The following is a 12,610-nucleotide window of genomic DNA, read 5'->3' as shown; positions in this document are numbered from 1 at the left end:
CTCTCTCTATCTCTCTCTCTCTCTCTCTCTCTGTCTATCTCTATCTTTCTCTCTCTCGCTCTCTCTGTCTCTCTCCCTGTCTCTCTCCCTGTCTCTCTCTTTTTTTTGTATTTTATTTTTTTATTATTTTTTAAACAAACACATAAACAAACATGACCCAAAAAATCTACGCCCGCTTGCCTCAACGACTACCGCCCTGTAGCCCTCACCTCCATAGCCATGAAGTGCTTTGAGAAGCTAGTGAAGGGCTACATCTGTTCCTCCCTCCCCATCAACCTGGACCCTCTGCAATTTGCATATCGCCCCAACAGGTCCACGGAGGACGCCATAGCCCATGTGCTGCACACAGCAGCATCACATCTGGACAAGAGGAAGGGGAACTATGTGAGAATGCTGTTCATCGACTACAGCTCAGCATTCAATACCATAGTCCCCTCCAAACTCATAGCCAAGCTCAGGGACCTGGGCTTGAACTATGACCTGTGCCAGTGGGTCCTGGACTTCCTGACGGGCAGACCCCAGGTGGTAAGAGCCGGCAACTGCACCTCCTCATCCATCACGCTCAACATAGGGGCCCCCCAGGGCTGTGTTCTGAGCCCCCTCCTCTACTCCCTGTACACACATGACTGCGTAGCACAGCGGAACAACAACACCATCATCAAATTTGCTGATGACACAGTAGTGGTGGGCCTGATCTCTGCCAACGACGAAAGGGCCTACCTGGAAGAGGTAGAGAACCTGTCACAGTGGTGTCAGGAGAACTGCCTCTCCCTGAACGTCAGCAAAACAAAAGAGATGATTGTGGACTTCAGGAGGTCGGGGGTCAAGGACTACAGCCCCCTCAGCATCGACGGGGCACCAGTTGAGAGAGTGAACAGTTTCAAGTACCTCGGAGCCCACATATCCGAGGACTTGACATGGACCACACACATTGACAGTGTTGTGAAGAAGGCACGACAACGCCTCTACTTCCTCAGGCGCCTAAGGAAGTTCCAAGTCAGTCAGAAGATCCTTAGGAACTTCTACTCATGTACAATAGAGAGCATCCTGACCGGCAACATCACCTCCTGGTTTGGGAATAGCACTGCACAAGACCGTAGCAGACTACAAAGAGTGACACGTTCAGCCGAACGCACAATTAGAGGGGGGCTTCCCACCCTACAGAACATTTACAACAAGCGGTGCAAGGGGAAGGCTAAGAGAATTATTAAGGACTCGAGCCACCCGAACAACTGCCTCTTTGAACTGCTGCCGTCAGGCAAGCGATACCGGAGTCTTATGGCGAGCACAGAAAGACTCAGAAGGAGCTTCTATCCCCAGGCCATCAGGCTGCTAAACGAACAATAATCGCTAAACGAACAATAATCACTATGCAACAACCATCAAATGCACACAGCACACACACCCACACGCACACACACTCACTCACTCAAACAACACACTGCAGCACCCACTCTCCACACTTTAGATCACACAAACACACTTACACTTTATATTTATTGATAAAGGATTTGCACTACAACTCGTACACCTACTGTGAATTGTACCTAAACTGCACCTCGTCCATTTATGCCTTGCACTATATAGTATAGTATTGTATATTAGTACACTGCACAGTATTGTATATTGTATGGTAACTACGTCTACGAACATTGTACATATGTCTAAACTGAACACTGTGACCTCTTTTTTTTCTTCTAATTTTTACTATGTTTTTATTTCATACTTATCTTGTCATGCACAGTCTCTGGAGCGCAACAGTAAGAAGCATTTTGTACAAAAGTATTCTGTACTTCTGTATGACAACTATTAAAGAAACACGATTAGATATACAAGCATTGTAAAACAGTGTACATCAGTTAACTCATCGTTTGGATAAATGTCTTATACAAGATATACCCCTAATACCTGCTATCTATTCCCCTACACACATATGCTCCTGCTCGCACCCCCCGCCCTGGACCCCCCCATGGATAATCCATCCATTATCCTTCGCTCCTAACCAAACACTACCATTAAATGCTAGCTTTTATTCTCTCCACCACTTCTAACCACATTGTCAATTTGGATTCATTGAGACCCAAAATTCTTGCTGTAGATATTTCTAGATAAATCACATCGAGATATGTAAGAATCCAGACCTTTCGGCAAATTTTTTCCGGTTTAAACCATCGTGATGCTATCAGTTTTTTAGCCACTGTAATACCAGCTAAAACCAATCTCTTTTGTTGTATAGGTACTGCATATTCAAAAACATCATTCAGCAGTAATATAGAGGGGTGTACAGGTATATTCAGAATTAAGAGATTTGATAATTGCTGGGTCACTTATTCCCAGAATATCTTAACTGGTGGGCAGTCCCAATACATGTGCATAAATGTCCCCTCGTCCCCATTTGTACATAAGGAGCATTTGGAGTCTTGTTTAAGACCCATTCTGTTCAGTCTTATAGGAGTCAAGTATGTCCTATGAATATAGTTAAGATTGATTTGTTGATGGTCCGGGTTCCTTGATGCAAGTCGAACATTTGCCCAGGCTTCTTGCCAATCAAAATCTTTTTCTAGGTCTGGTATATCCCTCCTCCAAACAGAGTCTAGGTGGAGGGTTTCATACGAAGCCGTTAGTAATTGATGATAAAAATCTGATACAAAACCTCTCGATGTCTCTCTTTCATAGACAAATTTGTGGTATCTGTGGTGTGCAATTGGTGTCTTTAATGGAACACTGTGAGTCTTCAAACATAACAATAATTGTGCGTAAAAAGGAAATGTGGAACCGGTGAGATTCTCTCTGTATCTCTCTCTCTATCCTCTCTCTCTCCCTGTCTCTCTCCTCTCTCTATCTCTCCCCTCTCTATCTCTCTCCCTCTCTCTCTCTTTCTCTCTCTCTCGCTCTGTCTCTCTCACTGTCTCTCTCTCCCCTCTCTCCTTTCTCTCTGTCTCTGTCTCTCTCTCTTCCTTCTCTCTCTCTCGCTGTCTGTCTCCCTCTCTGTATCTCTCTATCTTTCTCTGTCTCTCTCTCTGTCTCTCTCTCTCTGTCTCTGTTAGGGGTGCACCGATATATCGGTCGGGTATCGGTATCGGCCGATAAGCTCAAATGTGCCGATGGCAGTAGCCGATAAATATCCATCTATTTGTGTCGCGTCAATCTGGCCCACACGTTCAAAGTTTCAAACTTTGAAAAAAGTTTCAGTCAAGCGACCTGCACAACGCCGCCCCCACACACACACACACTACTGCATCAAAGTTACTACTTATGATTAACAAAGGCATTCGTTTTGTGGCATTAACGTTATATAGTTACACGTTCAATAGCATCAGCGTATTTACCGGACCATAGCAACGTCCGAGGACGACCTAGATAGATAGCAAGCATTACTCGTTCATATCTCAGCCCGTGCTGAGTTGTGCCCATTCTGCGGTCTGTTAATAAAGTTTTCAATCAGACAGATGTATGCAAAGGCTTTTATTATAACATTCGTTGCAGTAAAATCATTATGCCTCGTTTAGTCATCCTGCGGAGCGCTGGTAATCTACTCGTCGGCCGCGGGGAGCTAACGTTAGTAGCTTTGTTGTGAGCTCTCGTCAAAATCAATGGCGGACATTCCGGAAGTAAAAAACGAATACGTGCTTGCCGATTGGTGGTAAGAACAGCAGGAGGCGGGTGCAAGCGGTGTGACGTAATTGGCAGAATCGACTGTCAATCAAAATTGTTCTGTTGCATTGCTTTGGTTGAGAGATATAATAGTGCACCATGGCATGGTGGAATTAATACCATAAACATATTTCTTGATGTTTCCTTTTTTTAAGTAAGTAAAGAGGCCTATGTTCATATCGGTGAGCATAATTTGTAACACAAAAAGAGAGACATGTAGCCTATTTATTTATTTATTTCATATTTTATTTATTCATTTTATTATTATTATTTTATTTGTTGCCATGGCTAAAATAATAGTCAAGCATAGGGCTAAAACATTTTCATAAACAATAATATAATTTTTATATTATATGGTTATGGTGGGAGCTTTTCTATGCATTTGTCTGATTGATTGAGAACTTTATTGGCAGATTGCAGAATGGGTACAATACAGTACAGCTCAGTGGACTGGAGGATGAAGACCAGAAAAAGACTTTCGGCTTTTTTACATGAGGGTCCTCCATTTTCAATTCATCAAAACATTTAGAGGCATACAAATATACAGTAGTTTCATAACAAAACAAAACAATTTTGCCACAAATATCGGTATCGGCCGATTGTGTTAGTTGAACAATCGTTATCGGTGGCAAATTTTCATATCGGTGCAGTCTCTGTCTGTCTCTCTCTCTCTCTCTCTCTCTCTCTGTCTCTCGCTGTCCGTCTCCCTCTCTGTATCACTCTCTCTCTTTATCTCTCTGTCTCGATCTCTCTTTCTCTCTCTCTCTCTCTCTCTGTCTGTCTCTGTCTCTCTCTGAGCCCACAGCTTTCTGACGGTTTGTTATTTAATGGTCGCTCTCGCTCTCTCTCTCTCAGGTGTTTACCAGGGAGTGTATGGGTCATTACCTGCGTGTGTTCAACTTCCTTTGGAGAGCCAAGAGGATGGAGTACACGCTGACTGACATCTGGAAAGGACAGATGTGCAACGCTAAGCTGCTGAAGACCATGCCTGGTAACACACACACACATATATATACATATATACACACATATATGTACACTATATATATACACATACACACACATATATATACACACATATATACAATATATATATATATCAGTGGCGAAGCGTACCGGAGTTAACCGGGCCTTCATAATATTATATATTATTAATATTATATTCCAAATAAAATAAGTCCATCGATACTCCGTGCTGCTGCTGCTGACTTGAAATAAAATAGACCGTTCTGTGGGCAGTCGGCCCGACACTAAACAGCAGTCTGTTATAATCACATTTGTATGAGCTAACGAATTCCGTTATATTGGACATTTGTATTAATTATATCAAGCGAAGAATTGAGAAAGCAGAGAGAGACGGCAACATTATCGTGTGGTTCAACGTTGCGTGATCGCTGAAACCAATGCCGATCTCCGCCTCCCAGCGAGTTGTCATTATTAGACATGCATGGTGACTCAACAACGAAACAAATGTAACTATTTTAATACAATTCAAATTGTGCTTATGTAACGGAGGTACCGCAGTATATCCACAGTCACGGGTACAAGTAGTGACGTGGCTGTGGATGGTAAGCGGTACTGCAAGTAAACTCACTCCCCAGAGGCATCCAGACCCGGAAGCAAGAAGTGAATTCACTTCTTGGTATAGTGGTCTGTGATGCCGCCCGCGACGCGGGAGATCGGGGTTCAACTCCCACTCAGGGCGATCCCTTAACAGGGGTCGAATCGACAAAACACAACGCAGTAAGATCACACCGGCTACATGTGGTGCCGTTAGACCCGGATGCCCTGGGTGGTGTGAGTTTAGTGGGGTGAGTGTAACGGAGGTACCGCAGTATATCCACAGTCACGGGTACAAGTAGTGACGTGGCTGTGGATGGTAAGCGGTACTGCAAAGTAAACTCACTCCCCAGAGGCATCCAGACCCGGAAGCAAGCAGTGAATTCACTTCTTGCTTAGTGGTCTGTGATGCCGCCCGCGACGCCGGCGTCCGGGGTTCAACTCCCACTCAGGGCGATCCCTTAACAGGGGTCGAATCGACTTTAAACACAACGCAGACAAGATCAGACCGGCTACACTTAGAGGGAAGTTACGGTATGCAAAGAAAGATCAAGTCAAGAATTACCAAATGAAACGCACAGCAGCCCAGCCAATATTTCAAGACAGACATATATTTGTGTGGAAATAAAATGCGCAGCGGCAGATCAATATAATCAATATAAATTAATTTGTTTCACTCACCATTTTGACGTGGTTCACCTGAAGACGAAATCCATCCTCCTGTCCGTTTGGGTGAACTTTTCAATGACCCGGTCATACAGCTGATCAGTCCTTTTCAGATCCAGGAGCATTTCTTTTTCAATTGACATGGAGGATAATGCAGAGAGTCGGGCTTGTCCGGTTGTATTCCTCGCATATGTTTTAATGCGCTTGAGGGCAGAAAATGTCCTTTCCACGGTTGAGGTGGTGACAGGGATAGTTACAACTAAACACGTCAGTTTATATAGCTGCTTCATGCTTTCACTGAGTTTTTTTTGTTGAAGAAATAGAAGAAGGTCAGATGGGTCCTTTCCCTGAAAATCTGCCATAGAATACATGACACCGAGTTCGGTTTTCAGCCGTGGCAAGTCAAAACGCGGCCCGTAGCTGTCAGTCAGGCTTGTGAAAGCAGTTTCAGGGAACGTTTTCTTGTAGATGGTGAACTGCGTGGGATCCAGAAGGGAAAGGAATGAAAGCTTTTTGTGATCTTTAAAACGAGTTGTCATTTGATTTAGAATATTGTCAATAATGCCATCATGCACCTTCTTGTAGTATGTACGTGGATCTCCGCACGCTCTGCGCCCAGGTGGCACACCGGTGGTGTTCACTGTCTCGTCATAGAGTTGCTCAAAACGTGGCCTCTGCTCCTCAATGCGAATGCAAAACTCGTCCACCCGAGCCAAACAAAACTGCATGTCAAATGACTTGCTCTGCAAAATGTCAAAAAGAACATCTGCATGGGAAAACATTTCGTAAAATGTTGAAATTAAAAAGCTAAATTCAAAGGTGCTCAAGTATGATATATGAGCATCAGCACCGCCTGTAGCAGTATCGTCAAATTCCTCATGGTGGTCAACTATGTACTGGAACACGTCCTTAAGAGCATCTTTCTGTTCAAATACAGTGCAAACCAATCTTGATGTGAAATTCCACCTAGTTGGTGCAACTCGTGGCAGTCGCCTTTGACACATCTGGTCAAGCACTTGCGTACGTTTGGGCGATTTAGTAAAGAACGCGGCCATGGAAGACAGGTGTGAGAGGAAGATTTTGCATTCTTGAATTTTTTTTACACCTTGAGATAAAACTAAATTAAGGACATGTGCATAACAGTGTATGAAAAGCGCATCGGGGACCCTTTCCTTCACTTTGGCTTGGACACCGTTTAGTCCCGAGGCCATAACAGGTGCACCATCGTAACACTGCGCTACAAGTTTATCTGTGCATGCATATTCCTCCAAGAAATTAAGAGCCAGGGTTGCAACCTCTTCTGCTGTTTTGCCCCCCGACACATCCACATATTTAATGAACCTCTCTTTTACGCCACCGTCTGTTACATAACGAAGAACAATTGACAGCTGTGCAGCATTGCTCACATCGGACGTTTCATCCAGCATTAGAGCTACACATGACGCGTTCCTTATTTCTTCTTTAATTTCGTCATTCATCACATCAGCAACAGCACTTATCAAATCGTTCTGTATTTGACTTGAGGTTCCAATAAATACCTTGGAAGTGGTCAGATGGTAGTGCAAAGCTGGATCATATTCTGCTAAAAATGACAAAAGCTCCAGGTAATTCCCCCGGTTCAAAGATGTTCCACTCTCATCATGGCCCCTGAAAGCCATCTCCTGTTTCCCTAGGAAAACCATGCAGTGTATGAGCCGTTTTAAAATCTCCCGATTTTTTTTGACCTTTTCGTTGTGCATCGTTGTTTCTCTCCGTCTCTGTTCATCCAGCTGTAAATCAATCCTTGCGTCTCCAAATGTTTTCAGACTAATTGTTGCCTTAAGGTGACTTGCCGAGCCTTCATGCTTTTGTGCAGACTTTGTTAAACAGGTAAGGTTATCGAAGCCTCTAAAGTTCCACGCACCCTTGTCGGTCCCAAACAACAAACATTCCCAGCAGAAAAGCTTCTTCCGTGAAACCGAGCCAGTCATCCAGGGGTACCGTTCCCAATTGCTAGCCTGGAAATGTCGCTCGTAACCGGCCTTTGATGCCTGGCTGATTTCCAGTCCTTCTGGGGTTGGGCGGCCTTTTTTGACAATGTCCATCTTTTCATTGAATGTTCTTCTTGAAAAGGGAACTGTTAATAAATCCGCAACAACATCGACGGTATCATTTGCTGCTGCCATGTTTCAGTTTGTCTCGTGTTGTCTTGCTTGATAGTTCACTCACTCGCGTTTGCCGTTTTGCGCTCTGATTGGCCGACGCAGCCAGACTCTAGAATACTTTGACATCTAAAAGACTACGCCCATTGACTACAGCTCCAAATGTGATTGGCTGATCAAACTGTCACTCCACACCTGGGCTCCTGTTAAGGTTTATTGGGCAGGTCGAGCTAGAATACCCGATGGAGTAAAGTCTGCCCAGAGACTTGTGAAAAGAAATCTCCGATTGGCTGTTATTTTCTCCTGTACAAAAACGCTCTAATGCGCAGTGAATGGGTCGAAAACAACTATGGCGAGTGAAACAGTGCGGTTTTAACAGATTAGCGACACAAACTATTTTAATACATTTGATAAAAAAAAATTTAAAAATTTAAATTAAAAAAGTAATTTTTAAAATTCATATTTTCTTTCTTCTGAGGCTCACAGGGCCTTCTCTGAATACCTTGAAGGCCCTGAGAATTCGCCACTGATATATATATATATACACACATACACACACATAAATATTAGGGGTGGGCGTGAGTAATCGATTGATCGATTACTCACGGCTATGAGAAAACTCTATCTTAAATTATTTACTTTTTTTACGATGCCAGCTTGTGAGAATTCGTTGTAGCCAGCTAGCGTTGATGCTATTCAATGCTATCAACATTAGCTAAATAGCTAACCAACGAAATACAATGACAGTACCCAACTAACGTTAATGCCATTCAGAATGTATAACATAGCTACAACACACATTAACGTTAATACAATTACATGCATCATTGTTTACAATGAACGGGCGGGGCTAGTCAAAGGACTGGACACAGGGACAAGTTAAACATCAATTAATTTAATACAACAGGTAGTTTCGAGCTGCGCTGTCATGCCTACACACCACGCGGCTATTCTATTATATACGGCTTTGACATGCTGCCGATTAAAATCAGCAGCTCTTCCTCCTCATCGATTGCCTGTAGCTGCATCTAACCGTAGCTAACGTTAAAACTAACCTAAAGTTAGTTGTTCACCAACAATCTCAACATTTGTTTTAGCGTTAGCTCAAAAACACAGAACCGGACGACACAAGTTGTCCACTCATAGATAGGTTCCACTAGCGATAACAACAATACTTCCGGTCGGGGGGTTTCAAAATAAAAGAGCAAAGTCTTAAAACACCGGAAAAGACGTTTATTTTGTACAGCGTCTTCCTCCACGAGTAATCAATCACTACTCGAGTTCATAATGCGATACATTTTTTTGTAAAATAATATATATACATATTCACACATATGTACACTATATATATACACATACACACATATATACATATATACACACATATATGTACACTATATATATACATATATACACACATATATGTACACTATATATATACATATATACACATATATGTACACTATATATATATACATACACACATACAAGCTGCTGAAGACCATGCCTGGTAACACACACACACACGCATATATAAATATACATATACACACACACATATATATGTACAAGCAAACATTTACAGTATATACATGTATATGTATATAGTGTATAACAGTTTAAGATGACTGAATGTTATTATATTTCAGAGTTGTAACGTGTATAACAGTTTAAGATGACTGAATGTTATTATATTTCAGAGTTGTAACGTGTATAACAGTTTAAGATGACTGAATGTTATTATATTTCAGAGTTGTCAGGCGTACTGCACCAGTGTCACATCCTGGCTTCAGAAATGGTCCACTTCATCCACCAGATGCAGTACTACATCACCTTCGAGGTTTGTTTACTCATCATGTTCCCATGTCTCCACCCTCTAGTCTAGCAGCCTCAGTGCTCTGTACCTTCTGCTGGATAGAGGCTGGATAGAGGCCGGGTGGGGGCTGGATAGAGGCTGGATAGAGGCTGGATAGGGGTTGGGTGGGGGCTGGATAGAGGCCGGGTGGGGGCTGGATAGAGGCCGGGTGGGAGCTGGGTGGGTGCTGGATAGAGGCTGGATAGAGGCCGGGTGGGAGCTGGGTGGGTGCTGGATAGAGGCTGGATAGAGGCCGGGTGGGAGCTGGGTGGGTGCTGGATAGAGGCTGGATAGAGGCTGAATAGGGGCTGGGTGGGGGCTGGATAGAGGCTGAATAGAGGCTGAATAGGGGCTGGGTGGGGGCTGGATAGAGGCTGAATAGAGGCTGAATAGGGGCTGAATAGGGGCTGGGTGGGGGCTGGATAGAGGTTGAATAGGGGCTGGTTGGAGGCTGAATAGAGGCTGGATAGAGGCTGAATAGGGGCTGGTTGGAGGCTGAATAGAGGCTGGATAGAGGCTGGATAGGGGCTGTATATAGGCTGGATAGGGGCTGGATAGAGGCCGGTTGGGGGCTGGATAGAGGCCGGGTGGGGGCTGTATATAGGCTGAATAGAGGCCGGGTGGGGGCTGGTTGGAGGCTGGATAGAGGCTGGTTGGAGGCTGGATAGAGGCTGAATAGAGGCCGGGTGGGGGCTGGTTGGAGGCTGGATAGAGGCTGAATAGAGGCCGGGTGGAGGCTGAATAGAGGCTGGATAGAGGCTGGATGGAAGCTAAGTGTGTGTAGTTGCCTCTTGATACCTCTGATACCTTTTGTACAATAGCTTTAATCTGAATTAATAGTGTGTGTGTGCACGTGCAGGTGTTGGAGTGCTCGTGGGATGAACTGTGGAACAAAGTGCAGCAGGCTCAGGATCTCGACCACATCATCGCTGCACACGAAGTCTTCCTGGATACCATCATCTCTAGATGCTTATTGGACAACAACAGCAGGGTAATGCCACATCACTAGTTCCTTATTGAACAACAACAGCAGGGTAATGATACATCACTAGTTCCTTATTGAACAATAACAGCAGGGTAATGACACATCACTGGTTCCTTATTGGACAACAACAGCAGGGTAATGACACATCACTGGTTCCTTATTAGACAACAACAGCAGGGTAATGACACATCACTAGTTCCTTATTGAACAATAACAGCAGGGTAATGACCAGGCCATGTGAGCGGATCGGAGCGTGAGCGGCGCGGGGAGCGGAGCGGGCGGTTTTGACGTGAGCGAGGAGTGGGTTTTAAAATGGGTCGGCGCGACGTCCGGAGCGAGAGTTCTCCTCCGCTCCAATCCACTCCGGATCGCTCACACAGTGGTTTAACACTGATGTAATAATATACATGTAGTACAATGCCAAAGCAACAGATGGCCGTTTTCAACCAATGAGAATTGAGAAGGGTGAACCTGTGATATCCTGTTCAGGCTTCACTCCTCCTCCTTCACTCACAGGATGTTAGAAAAGTATCGACGCCATTGTTGTTGTCGTTAGCTTACATGCTAACGTTAATGGCAGCGACCATAGCATTGTGGCTCGGCTAACTATCATCGCTTAATAGAGCTAGTGAATGGATAAACAACGTTATTTAACATTGCAGAATGGGTACAATTACAATGCGGCTCAATACAAACAATTGTTAAGGGGCCAAGGCCCAGGGGGTGTAGACTGTTGTAGTTTGAGCTAATTTACACCATGCTCCAAAAAAAAAAAAAAGCCGAGCGATCTGGCGCGGGGAGCGCTCGATTCAAGGTGAGCGGTGAGGGAGCGGAGAGCGACTTGGGGGCGGGGTCAACATGAGCGATTAGCGGAGCGGACCAAGCTTTAAAGAGCGAAGAGCGGATTTCTCGGCCGCGCCGATCCGCTCACGTGGCCTGGTAATGACACATCACTGGTTCCTTATTAGACAACAACAGCAGGGTAATGACACATCACTAGTTCCTTATTGAACAATAACAGCAGGGTAATGACACATCACTGGTTCCTTATTGGACAACAACAGCAGGGTAATGACACATCACTAGTTCCTTATTGGACAACAACAGCAGGGTAATGACACATCACTAGTTCCTTATTGGACAACAACAGCATAGTACCATATTTATTAATTAATTTACATGATGTAATCATTCTTACATTAAAGCATAATTGAAACACGTTTCCAATGTGTCACAATCTAGACGTATGTATGTATATATTAGGGGTGTAACGATTCGACCTCACAACGATTAGATTAGATTACGATTCTTCAGGCAACGATTCAATGCATCATGAAATCTCTTTGACCACGATTCGATTCGATTAATTTTCTATCAGTTAATTCCCCCAAAAAAATTTAATACACAAATGTGGCTGGGGGAACTGATTCACTCAGCATGAATAGATTATAGGTCAATAAAAACAAACAAAAACAAAAAAAAAAATTTATTTCGATTCTAATCGATTCTAACATTTTCAAATCGATGCAGTTGAATCGTCACATTAGGATCGATGCATCGATGCATCGTTACACCCCTAGGCTTATCAAAATAAATGGTTTGGTTCCGGTTACCGACCGACCCTGCCGATTTAGGTGCGACCCAATTTATTTAAAAAAAAAAATTTTACAATAAAGTTTCATAAAAATCTTAGTCAAACCTTTAGTATTATGGATATTAAACATGCTGGCAGAGTACATGCATCCATGT

The 12,610-nt window shown here is 43.8% G+C and overlaps 1 protein-coding gene across 1 annotated transcript in view; it reads left to right on the top strand.

The window, feature by feature from the left end:
- The window catches only part of tubgcp3 (tubulin gamma complex component 3), a 111,116-nt gene that overhangs the window by 84,400 nt on the left and 14,106 nt on the right, over positions 1–12,610 (top strand). Inside the window, 3 exon segments of the mRNA XM_084323527.1 lie at positions 4,510–4,645; positions 9,773–9,861; positions 10,736–10,867. Of these exon segments, the coding sequence (XP_084179653.1) occupies positions 4,510–4,645; positions 9,773–9,861; positions 10,736–10,867 (357 nt within the window).

Source organism: Notolepis coatsorum (assembly GCF_963971535.1).
Source record: "Notolepis coatsorum genome assembly, chromosome: 1".
NCBI lineage: Eukaryota > Metazoa > Chordata > Actinopteri > Aulopiformes > Paralepididae > Notolepis > Notolepis coatsorum.
The sequence above is the reverse complement of the archived record's forward strand: the minus strand, read 5'-3'. Positions and strand labels throughout refer to the sequence as shown.